At 36.2% G+C, this 13,139-nt stretch overlaps 1 protein-coding gene across 1 annotated transcript in view; it reads left to right on the forward strand.

Moving 5' to 3' along the window:
* The first annotated feature begins 1,309 nt into the window (after window positions 1-1,309).
* The window catches only part of LOC149574752 (two-component response regulator-like PRR73), a 70,522-nt gene continuing 58,692 nt past the window's right edge, over window positions 1,310-13,139 (forward strand). Inside the window, exons 1-2 of the mRNA XM_089814569.1 lie at window positions 1,310-1,969; window positions 5,841-6,670. Of these exons, the coding sequence (XP_089670695.1) occupies window positions 6,340-6,670 (331 nt within the window). The 5' untranslated portion in view covers window positions 1,310-1,969; window positions 5,841-6,339. The remainder of the gene's footprint in view (window positions 1,970-5,840; window positions 6,671-13,139) is intronic.

The raw sequence follows: 13,139 nt of genomic DNA on the forward strand, positions 1-13,139 counted from the left end.
TGTATTATTTTAATTTTAATTATTAAAATTAATTATATATAGAAAATTACTTACCAATTAGTTATAAAACTAAAGACAAATGAGCACTATAGTTATTTTCTCATTAGGGGAAACGATCCAGTAGCCGTCCAGATTAACTTCGCGCACCCTAATCTGTATATCAAATTTTGTTGATTTTTTCGGTGAACCTCTGTAGGTGAGTGAAGAGCTTAGAGCTAACTTTTTGGCTTTCTCGCCACTTTAAAATGTTCGTCCGATACCTACCACTAAGACCCCCAATAGCCACTATAGTACTTTTCGCACAAATGGACCAATCAACAACCAAAAAAACCTAACAAAATGATCAACTATCAATACAAGTGTGATCAACTATTAACTTTTTATGATGGTAATGTCAACTATTAGTACAAGTGTGATGGACTATTAGTAATTTTTTATGATGGTAAATGAGAGGAAAGGTTGGAAGTTTAGACGTGGCAACAATTCCTACATGAGGGACCCTTGGATATTTTTACCCTACTAAAAGGGATAATATAATCTTTTATATTTTTACATAAATTTTCTTTTCGATTCCTTTGCTCTCCCCGTTGATGCAAAAAAAACTCTAACGCAGATGAATTAAAATCCGAGTGGATAGTTTTCCCTGAGCAATAGGGCAACGTCTATACAGCCACGAAAATGCACTTTCTTACGAAGGAGAGGACTTAGAATTTTTTTTGAAAAGTTAGAAAAAGCAATGTAAAGGAAGTGCATTTTTGTGGCTGTATAGCCACGGGCGAGCAATAGAGTCCACTTTGCCCGCAAAGTACATACCAGCCAAACATTTGCGGCTGCGATGTACTCTACACCCATCGATAATAATCCGACGGCCAAGACGCTGCCACGCAATCTTCCAAAAAGATATTTCGACAAAGTTTAATTCTAAATCCGTATTCAGTGGAGGTAAACCAAATCGGATAAGCCATGCCACGCGTCAAGCAATCCACGGTCTGGCAGCACCGGAGGAGCCCTTTATCCACCCACCTTATCACCGGGAGCAGCCGGTCACAAGGCTCCAAAATATCTCTGCGGCAGCCTCGCCACGTCAGCGCCACGCTGGCCCGAGCCGGTCTTCAACCGAGTGGGGATTTTTAATCTCCGCCTCGTATTTGATTTACCGGGCCACGTGTACACCTTCCCGGCCTTTATCTTGATCTCGGAATATCTCCCGCCGGATTGTGACGTGGCACAAAGGGAAAAAGGAACAGCCTCCTCGAGGTCACCGGTTCGAACACCGCTTGATATTTTTCTCGTGTGCAGAGCATTTGGAACAGCAGATTTTCATAGGGGGACGATACTTCGGAAAGAAAAATGTCTGGAAGTGCAGAGTATTTCTGGGTTGGAATAAGAATACAGTAATATTTCGCTTTGATTTACTGTAAAATAATGGTTCTTGGATAAGGTTGTCTCTTTGGCCGACAAGTATGCCTGCAGTCACGTATGAAACTCTACTTGCAGTTGATTTTGATTCTGTGCGTGAAATTTTCTTTTTTTAACAATAAAAGATTTCAGAAGCAGGGGAATTTATAATCGAAGTTATCTCTCCACCGGAGAGAAGCTGCAGGGTGGAAATTCTGATCTGGTTAACCTCGATTGTGTTCGTCGTGCCGTGAGTGTAAGGACTATTTTGGTGCAGATCCAGTTGCTTCAAGGCATTAATTTGATGACCATGTCCAGAGCTTAAATTTAGCTGGTTCAGAGCTTAAATCAATTTACTATCCTTTGGTCTCGTACATATTAACTCGTAAATGATGTATATGCTTGGTATTTTAAGCTCTGGACGTTAAGCCTTGTTTCTTCCAGTCAAAGGAGATATTCGCTCTCGTAGGCTTGACAGGGTCGAAGGATTTTTCTGTTTGTGATGCACGTAAGGGTGATTACGAACATTGGAGTTTTTTCGGGTGAGGGTCCGTGGACTGTCATGACAAAGGTCAGAGGAATTTTCCAATGTTCTTGTTTTCTAAAATAAGAATTCTCTTTTTATTATGTTGGAACAGGGCCGTCGTTGTAGAATGGAGCCTTTTCGTGTTGAATTTCTTTTCTCTGATGTTTATTAAATGTTCCTTGTACTTCTGCTCTAAGGCCGCAAATGTTTTCCGAAACGATCCAGTTTTAGAAGTCCCTCCGTTGTGTTTTCTGCTTGGTTTTGAAAGACATCTGTTAACTGATGTCATTTGCAAAATGACTGTACCATTGTACTCAAGGTGATTAAATTTTAAATTTTTGTATGAACGTTCCTAATGATATCGGCACGAATTTGCAGATATTCGCAATCATAACTAATTCCATGGCGATGAAATGTTAAATCAACACCATTATCAAAACTTGCAGAATTTAGAGTCAATTCGGATGACGGGCTATGAGTAAGAGATATATAGGAGCTTTTAGGTTTTCACTGTTCGGACTACAAGATGATTTTATCAATTGGATTTTTTGGCGCGAAAGCGTAAACATATGTTCTTTTGTTTCGTATGAGAATATGCTTGATGTTTAGTGGCAACGTTGTTTCTGTTTATTGTGCAACGCTTGTTTACTTGCAATGGCATACGGATCTGTGACAACGGATCTGTTTAGCATTGATGTCAGGCTTTGTCTAAAAAAAATTAATTCGAAACAGAGAACAATGCATTTTTTTAATAACCAGTAGTGTGATATCTAGTTTCGCCAAGAACCTATAGTACCACTTCCCATTAAAAGGGTGTAGAATATAGCAAATTATGGTTTTTAAATGCCCAGAAGTCGAGCCATCTGCTTGAGGATTTGTTGGTACCCTTGTGAGACTTTGTTTCCAGTCAAGTTTGTAGTCATCCATCATGTCATTCTTGTCGTGTTATCAATTTCAATCTAGTTATTCACTTCACGTTGCAAAGTTTTCCAGTCAGGGTCTGGGTTTTCAACTAGCAATGGTCGCAAATTGCTCGAGGATGGATTAGGCTGAACGAAAGTTGAAGAAGCCCTGATCTAGAATGGCTCCAGAAGTAGAAAGAAAGAAACCAAAATATCAAAGCTTTGAGTCTGAGTACAAGACTGGCAAAGGTCTAAGTGAATTCCTCCAGCACTCCATTTGAATGACAATGTCAGCATAAATTCCCATCAAGGCGAAATCCAAAGACAAGTTTTAGAATAAGCATATTTTTCCACTGACAAAGCCACATCAAATTTCCACCTAACCATACAGAAGGGTGACTAAGTAACAAGGGAAATGCCCCACGAGGCTTCTGTGTATGAGTTGGCAAGAACTTGGTCCACATACTTTATGACTCGTCCTTTGCAAACCTGCACCAAGAAAAGCTGGCAATGTTAGTCACAAATCACGCCTAGTAAAGAAGATGCAGAAATTAGTGAAAAGGGGTTCTATGCAAGGAGGTAAAGCCAAGTCAAAACTCTGCCAATAGCATAGATGCATCAGACTCATTATGAATCTCCACCAAGTGTGAAGTTAAATAGTCAAGTAAGTGCACTTTTGGCTTGGCAAAGCTGGATCAACTTAGCACTCAAGAGTGGCAAATGCTTTAGTGAGCCATGCCCAAGGTAAAACACTTGAAGATCAATAAGAAATGCACATTTTATGAGTGGCAATGCCTACTCCAATTTATGAAATTGCACGAAGGATAGAAAGTTGTTGAAAACATAAACTAAGTGTTCTTTTGCGTGGTCTTTACTACCTCTTAATTCTTCAGGTGTGGTTTAGCAGTGACGTTGTCATCATGAAATGGCACTTAAGTTAAAACCATGAAAGTGGCACATATTTTCATTGGTGTGGCTACCACAAAACTCTGCCTGAGCTTATGTTAGTCATTGGCATTCACAACTCATGCCCATTTTCAGAATGTAATACAAAAATTAGATAAAGCATAGCAAGTTTTCCTCTACAAGCAATCTAGATAAAGACGATTTCTTGTGTGTTACAGTTTCTCAAACGTCTACTTCTGATAGTTTGCCTACTAAATTGATTTGAATGCATCCAGGTATGTGCTAGGAGGACAAGATTGATTTTGTAATGCACTCTATTCACTTCACGTGGCCAAGTTTCTCTCGTTGATGGTAGATTTTATGAAGCTCAAGGAACAAGATAAAGTTCCTTGCCTTTCAAAACTTACAACTGTCAACTTACTTAGGTCCCATATGTTCCAAAACTCACAAAGAACCTTCTATTAGTTAACTCAAATCACTAGTGTGCAACTTAAAGATTGAATTTGACTATCATATTGTGAGAAACATTGTCTTGTTTAAAACAAGTTTGCAATGGTGGTTGCTTCTTGTGCTTTAGATGCTGGAAAATTGTTTCAATTTATTGATATGACACATGAAGACAATAACACTTGTAGTCAAAACTAATGCATCCAATAAACTTGGGCGTCATAAATTTGAACATCTCAGTATGGCTACCTTCTTGCATTGAGCAAAAGAGATATGGCCAAGGACTAACTCTCATTTAGAAAATAAAAGTTCTTTGTTCACATTGTCTTCCTAGAAAACAAAATTGGGTTTCTTTTCCTACAATAGAAAGTTGAGCCTTGGGCCTTAGAGACTTGGTTGATATTAATATATATAAAGTTTAAGCCTATGCCATTTAGTCATAATAATGCTCAATATTTTTTACTCTTTATGGATGACTTTTTAAGAAAATTATGGGTTTATTGCTTGACTCATAAAGATCAAGCTTTTGAAAAATTCAATGAGTTTTAAACCTTTTTACAAAGGCCTTTAGGTTAATCTCTCATTGCCCTCTTCTTAGATCAAGGGTGGGGAGAGAGGGGAATTCACCAATGTGTTTCCACACTACCTTCAATGATCAAAATATAGTTGTCCATTGTTCACATTCCTCTACAAAATGGTCTTGCAAAGAAGCATAATCATACCATTTTAGAAATGGCGATTTCTTTTAAAGATGGATGTCATACAATTGTGTACTTGTTGAATTAGGCACCCAGCAAAGTGCTTTCAAATATCTCAGTTACAGAGGTTTGGAATGAGAAGCCTATCATATCACATCACCAAATGTTTGAGTGTACAACTTTCATGCACATTCCCGAGGTACAAAGGACAAAGTTGGACTACAAGATCTGCTCACATGGAGCAGACTTAGTATCCATTGGATGGAAGGTCCTTGTGGCCTGTGATGCATATTTTATTCATTTTTTTAATCCTTTATGTTGGGTTGGTGTTTTTAATAATTAGTTTATGGAAATACTTTCTGTGGTTTTCTTGTTCAAACTTTTAGAGGATACACAGAAATCAAGAAGGAGATCCAGCCTAGTTTTTTTTTGCATCCACTGTTATTAATTTAAAGATTTTTGAATGTCTATTTTCATCATGTGCTGTGCCTGATCCTTCATTGTAAATAATTTATTGAATCTCCATTCTGCATCCTTTCCAGTTGTCATCCTAAAGACATGATTGAATATCTTTTGCAAAATAGACATCCTGGAAAGCATTTGTAAACTTTTTAAGAGTGTATGAAAGGTGTTTGAACTAGTAACAGTGCTTTGCTCACATTTTAGCTCCAATTAGTGAATTCAAGGTGTGATCCCGTTTTCAATATGCATTCAATGTACATGAGCCCAAACTCTTCATTGGAAGGTATGGTTTGCTTTCATTTATTCCGGTATATCAATCTTTAAATTTTTGTTTATCATGGTATTTTCAACGTTATGATGCGTACCACATTCCATAAATTTTAGCTTTTCATTGTATGTTTTCCTGAAGTTTAGCACATTCGTGGGCGCATTTTCTTCTGTTATTCTTGACAGGGCCCTCTTGCATTACTTGGTTATGATTACATTGCTTTCTTATTGCAGGTGAGACACTGGCATTTGTTGGCAAGTTTTGGCAAAGACTTCTATGATTTTTTCTCCTAACCTCATCCATCAAATAATGATTAAGCATTTGTAAAGCTTTCATTTTACAAGTTTCAAATCATACTCACCACCTCTATTTTAAGGGAGGTGGTTGGAATCCAAATCTGCCGAGCTCTAATTGCAAGGGAATTTTTTGTGGAAGTAACAAAATTCTTAATGGAAAGACAGGATGCTATCTATGAAATGGAAGCACAGAGGATATTCATGCAGGTTAAGGGTCACATGAATTAAAATATTTGTAAAAAAGATTAGATTGGTTTTGCAGGAGAAATGGAAATCATTTACTTGAATTCACAAGACATCTGTAAGGTGTTACATAATGCAGCAGCAGGTTAGGGGAAGCAATTCATACTGCTAGATAGATATTGAAAAAAGAACTAAAAACAGTATTAAAATTGATTGGGAAGTTGAGAAAAGTTGCTTCCATTCAACTGAAACTATGCAGATTAGACTGGGAGAAGAGCAAGGCCAGTGCAAGGTGGAGCCCATTAGCAAAGATGAAGACAACAAAAGGTACAAACAACAATTGTCTGAGATAAACAAATTACAGAAAATGAATGCATTTCAAGGTGTTGTTCACAGACATGGTCATCGACCAGAGGTGGATTTAGTTTTGGGGGGACAACTCCAACGAAATGAACATCATCAACGTCTGAGAATCTGCTGGGAGAGGATTCTTCCACAACGTTGCCTGAGGGTGCTTCTGGTGGAGGATGATGATTCAACTCGTCAAGTAGTAAGTGCACTACTGCGTCATTGTGGTTACGAAGGTCATTACCAACCATAACTCTGTTTTTCATTTTGAAGTACTTCTGTTCTACTTAAAGTCAGGAAAAATGAAACCAATGCTCTTGATAAGTAGGAGATATTTTCCATAGCATGTCAAATTGCGAAATGCTACCAGGATTCATATGTTCAGTATTTTGAGTCAAACTTATTGACCCATTTTTCATGAGTAGTGGTTAACAACAACCCATCTCTCAAACTACAGAGTTGAATCCTGATAGCAATATCACAATTAATGCTATTGCCAGAGATTAGTGACAGTTTTGAGTATTGACATGGTTACTTGTCAAATATATTTTTGTGACTTAAAACCATGGAATTTTTTCCTTTTTATTTTCTTTCCAGTTTTTAGACAATAACTGGGGGATGTTGGGGATTATTTCATGGGATTCCTGTAAAATCAAACATGACAACCCCCCTTAAGCATGAAAATTGCCTGCACACACACCAGTGAAGCTGGTAAAATTAATGAATCTTGTTGTTTCTAGGTTAGACAAAGATTCTGATGAACCAGATTGGAACATGCCAATCCCTGGATTTTTCATGGCCATGAAGCTTTACTATTTTTGGATTCTATACAGTTCCATTTATTCATTTCTCCTAAATAAAATAAAGGGTTCTAATCTCAAAGCAATTCAGTAGTTCAATAGTTATCTCATACAAGGAGTTTGAATGCTAGAGTTTTGTCCATCTAAAATAAGAAGCATAAAAAAGCTATAGTCCCCCCATGTTGGGATGAGGCCCTTTCTGGATATCATAGTCGGTTGATCTAGGTCATGGTAAACTTAATCATACCACAAAAGAAATGAGGTCTGCTTTCTGGATGTGGAATTTAACAGAGCCATCTCCCACTCAAGGACAAAAAAGGATACTAGAGTCTAGAATTGAATCCTTTTTAGGATACAAGACAGGCATAAACTAGGTTTGGGTCCCCTTCCAACACAGCAATTATAACATTTAAATAGTGACAGATTCAACAGCATTTGTTTCTTATAACTCATTTGTAGCAGTCTAATTTGGCATCATTTTGCAAGTGCAACAATGAAAATCATCAATAAATTAATTGAAGTCAAACTTGTCAAACTGGCTAGTGTACCCCAATAATGGCTACCTTAATAAATCTTTGGTTAACAATAATATGATACAGTCAACAGCTTTAAATTCTCGGGAATACATTGGACTTTAATGTCAAATTGGTCTAAAATTATAAATTATTTGGCGCCACAATTGATGGTGTCAAATCAACAATCCTCTTTAGTATTGTCATCAAACAACAGTCTTTTTGGTTAGTTCAACATAAGAGGTAGTCTAAGGAAGGTTAATGCAGATCTAGTGAGTCAAGGCCACTAGATTGTCAGTACATCAGCTGTCTGACTATTTACTACATGAAATTTCTTTCTTTCTGCCTAACAGATCAACATCATTGAGAAAAGAGGATATGATTGAAAATTACACTAGTTAGTGTCATTTGATGATATTTATGTGTTAATTGGGAACCTAATAATGACAATTGGCCTAATCATCATTTTACTTCATTCGAGGCTGATTTTAAATGCTAGGCAAGATCTATTGGAAAGGATATAGAATAGCTTTTGTTCTTAAATTGTAAATGGGACTTAGTTATTTGAAGTGTGATGTATTGTGGATTTTAGTTATCAATAATGCAATTTCTATTGAAATTTTGTTATTGTTAGATTATAATGGTCATTTAAGCCTTTTAAGTTGTTTAGTTAGTTTGGTTAGCAACTTTCCATTTTTGTAAGCTTGCTAGTTTAGTAACATTTTATGGTCTTCAGTTATCGAACATATCCATAGGAAAGGCCTTTTTGTAATTGCTTATATAAGGATTATTTGTCTCCTTTATTTAATTCACAACAACATTCAATTATCATATCAAGGTGTTAGAGCAATAGGTTATTAGCATTTGGTGAATTTCCAAAATTTGTGAACTTAATAGATGGAATATCTCAATGGGCTTTTAATGGTCTTTTATAAAAAAGGTTGGGGTGTCCTAAAAAAAAATTCCAAATATTTTGAATCTTTTTACCGATTCTTAAATAAAATTGAATTTTTTTAACCAATTTTCTGAAAAGTCAAGTATGCAGAAGATCACATCTTGTCGAGTAATTGCATCATGGTGCTTATCTTTGAGAATCACAAATGTTTTATAGATCTTTTTGTTTTTCATCCTAGGTTGTTTTCTTATACACTGTTTTTATAGTAATTCACATTGTATTTAGCTGCAAACACATTGTTAGTGTTTCTTCTTTGTGCCTTTGGGCTTGTTGTGGCGTGTGAGAGACTTTGTGATGTTAGTTTGGGCTGCTGCGTTATCGCAAACCACATAGCTTAAGTATTTTCTTCACCCTTGTGAAGTTTTTTTCTAGTTTCTTGTGGCATCGGATGGCAGGGCTTTGTCCTTGCAAATGATGATTTTTTTGCATGCCCTTATTTTTCAGCCAATTTCATGATTCTTTGGGTCATGATTTTCTTCTCAAGACATCAGTTTTCTAAAACATACAATTCTTTGTTTGGTAGTGTCATGATTGAGATTTTTTTGAGTGATGTGACTAGGGTTTTGGACAATTTTCTAGAGAAGTGTGGTTTTTTCGATCGAATAAGTTATTTCCAAAAAGAAGTTATGGGTTTTGCAGCATTTTTTCACAAAATTGTGGTTTTCTGTTTTTTAAAAAGTTTTTAGGACAAAAATCATGGGTTTTGCCATTTAGGGTTTTGACGATTTTTTCCTAAAAATTGTGTGTAGTTGCTATGAGTTTTCACTATTTTTTCTCAAAATGAAGGTTTGATGATTTTTCCACAAATACATTGTCGCATTGAGGTTTTGCCAAATTTTCCAAAAAATCGTGGTGCTGGTTTGCAGCAGCTCGTTTTAATGTTGTTTTCCTCCCATTTTTGGCAAGTTTTTTATCAACAAAAATCAAAGTTTTTTGAAGCTGATCTTAGCTTTCATTTGTCTAGATGGTAAGGATGCTTTTATTATATAACATCATGTTGGAAGGAACAAGAGGTTCAACGACCAAAACTACAATACTTGGAAGTAGAGGACGCTCACTATTATTGGGTACTAGTGCCTAGATCAGATTGTCAAGAGTAAAACTGCTTGCCCCCTTGTGACAAGAAGAGACCATGACAAGTTTGATGAAGATCAAGACAAGTTTGATGAGTGCAATTGAGAAGTGATTATGCTACTTGTTGGGTGGATATTTTGCAATTGACAGTTTTGGGTAAAATCCAGTCGCAAAATAGGATGACCAACCATAGTATGTGAGATAGAGTCTCTCTTACCTTAAAAGGAAGGGTCCCCCTTCACACCGTTCCTTGGATCAACTCAAAGTAAGCAAGAGGTTGAGAGATTTTGTAAGGGGCATTACTAATATTCTTTTCTCTTATCTTTCAGAAAAGAATCCACTTACCCGTGGAGCAAGTAATTTGCAAGAGGAAACCTCAAACTACACTTCTATTTAAAGTTGTAAACGGTGATATTGATAAACCAACACTAACTCAAAGGCTAGTTGAAAGCGTACTAGTTTGGCTCTAAGTCCCATTTTAACCTATTCTATAAGAATAACCTCTACCGTTGGGGCACAAAGACTTCCGGAAGTAGGGATTTTAACTATTTTTCGTGAATTTGAGATGGTAATACAAGCTTCAGTGAAAGCTTCTAGTCTATGTATTGCCACAACTGCTCCCAGTCAAAATTTCAGCTCCGATTAAATCACTATGCTCTATTATTGAACACACAATAATAACATGAATCAAAGACACTAGGCACAAATTACAGTCAAAGCTTCTAATTTGCTCTATCACAATTGCTTCCAATCAAAGCTTTGAATCCAATTGCTTCTTTTATTCACTTTTCGCCCAAATTTGTACTACACAATCAAAGTTATGCTTGCACAAATGTGGTAGAGATTTCTTGCATACAAGAAAAGATGATTTTTACAATAAGGGGGCACTCCTTTATATAGGCACAAGAGTTAAGAAAAAGATGGAGGAAATAGTGGGAGCAACTCAACCAACTTTGATCCGGTCTAACTAATGAGAGAAATTATTGGGTTACATGCAACTGCACATGCAACTTGCATTACATGTAATCATACATTTTTATTTAATACATCTTTTTCAATTACAAACATGAAAGAAGAAGAAGATGAAAGACGTAAGAGAATTGAAACAATCCTAGAGATTGTTCTGAAGGGCCTTGTACTTGGTGATGCAATCCTAGATGATAACATGATTGGGTGTTCCTGTATTTTGTGCCATTGCATTCACCTTGATAACCATGGTGTTGCTTCTTTTGATAACCGCCGACTCTCTTTGATGAATTGTCCATTGTCATTTGAAATCTTGATGTGATCAAACATTTTCTCATTCAAGTTGTCGTGAATTCTCCTTTGTAGATTGGCACATTCTGGATTCTTTGACTCTTTGAAAACCTTCTTGACAATGTCCGGATGTAAACTTGAAATAACTTTCCACCAACACCTTTAACTCTTTGTTGAAGTAAAGCGTTTGGCACATAGGAATGCGTGCAAATGAAGATTACTAATTCCAAAAAATGTGACTTAGGTTTTCAAGACGTTATTGCATGGAAAATGGATTACATGTATGTGCAACATGTAATAAGGGATGGAAGATGAGATGAGATGCGAATGTGGATGGAGGATGAGGTTTTACATGCAAGTGCGTATAATGGATGAGATGCGAAGCATGGAAAGATGCGGAAAATGGAAAAACATGTATTTGCTCATGAAGGCATGAGTGCATATGGAGAGATGGAAACGGAAAATGGAAGAGGGATAAAGAACTTTATAGCCATCTTTGGTGAAAAGGTGAAGTCAAAGTACATGAAAATGACATTTTTTGACTTTCCAAAAAGTGACTTCAAGACAAAAACGGGTTTTGGAGATGCAATTAGACATAATGCATTTCATGTAATTGTGTCGTGCGAGTAGATACGGAAAGTGAGATGAGTGAAAATGGAAGTGGAAAATGAGATTACATGCATTTGCGGATGGTGAATAAGATGGAAAATATGTAATTGCATTTGTCGGATGAGATGCAAAGTGTTGTGACATGGAAGATGGAATGAAACGTGTTGACGATTTTGCATGAAATGAAATAAGATTCAGTTCTTGGAAAAGAACTCGTATCTTCTCAAGAGTGAAGAAACCCGGAAAGCAAGCATATAAAACTTAAAAACTTCCAAAGAAAAATGTACCTTTGGAAAATGACTAAAACAAACATGTCAACAAGCAAAGCACTTCAACATGCAAATTCGAATTTGGAGTTTAGGGAAAAACCAAAAACATGAAAATGAACAATTTTATCATTTTTAAAGGAAAATTGCACTTTCCATGGTATCAATTTCAACAAATGGCAATCAACAAGCAATAATGTGCATAAAATCAGCAAGATAAGTACAAATTAAATAGCAAGAAAGGATAAGTCCACTTACATGAAGATTAAGTACCTTGATGGAGGAAAATGCTCCAAAGTTGAAAATTTCTTCAAAATACTTGAGACTCCTTCAAACATTGCAAATTCGAAATGGAGAAGGCAACAAATAAGGCGTTTTAAATGGTAGATTCCAAAACGTGTCCTATCATTGCTCTAAATCCCAACGTTTTTGGTTGTACGTGCATGTAGGACATTTGTGACCAAAAACATGTTTCTCCAAGGCATGTAACAAAAACGTTTTAGCTGTTAAACACCAAAGCATGAGTCACAATGCAATGTAAAACACTTAAAAAGCCAAATCGATTCCTCCTTGAGCAAAAACGTGAGCTAAAAATGATGTATTTTGAAGATTTTTCCAAAAAGTGCCCTTGGAAGGAGTTTGGAAAAACGATTTTTAGCAAGATAAATTGATTTTCATTGCTTGAAAAGCCATGGCTAAACAAAAACGACCCTAGTAGAGAAGGTTTCGTGAAAAAACATGAAGTAAATCTCCCACAATCTTCAAAATCAGGTTCTTGGAGGCTCTTTGCATGTGTTCTTCCAAAAACGGGTTTTTTGAGGGCAAGAACATGAACTTTTAGTGCAAAATGCACCTTTTAGTGTGCAATGCATATATTAACAACATGCCAAGATGTAAATTGCACCTTTTAGGAGGCATTGCATGTTTTAAAATATGCTTTTAGCTTGAAAACTCACTTTTCTGGGGTGATTGCATATTTTAAGTGAAAACTCACATTTTAGATGCAATAGCATATTGAAGTTATAAAACTCATCTTTTTGGTGTAATTGCACATTTCAAGCAAGTTATATGCAATGACACCAAAAAGATCCACTTTGGAAGACTTTTACATGCTAAGACATAAAAAAAGTTCACTTTTGATGGATTTTGTTTCTAAGTTGAATTTTATATGCAATGGCATATAAAAAGTCCACTTTTGATGGATTTTATATGTAATGACATATAAAATATCC

This window comes from Cupressus sempervirens, chromosome 2, assembly GCF_028749045.1.
Source record: "Cupressus sempervirens isolate cs-2001-9-10 chromosome 2, ASM2874904v1, whole genome shotgun sequence".
NCBI lineage: Eukaryota > Viridiplantae > Streptophyta > Pinopsida > Cupressales > Cupressaceae > Cupressus > Cupressus sempervirens.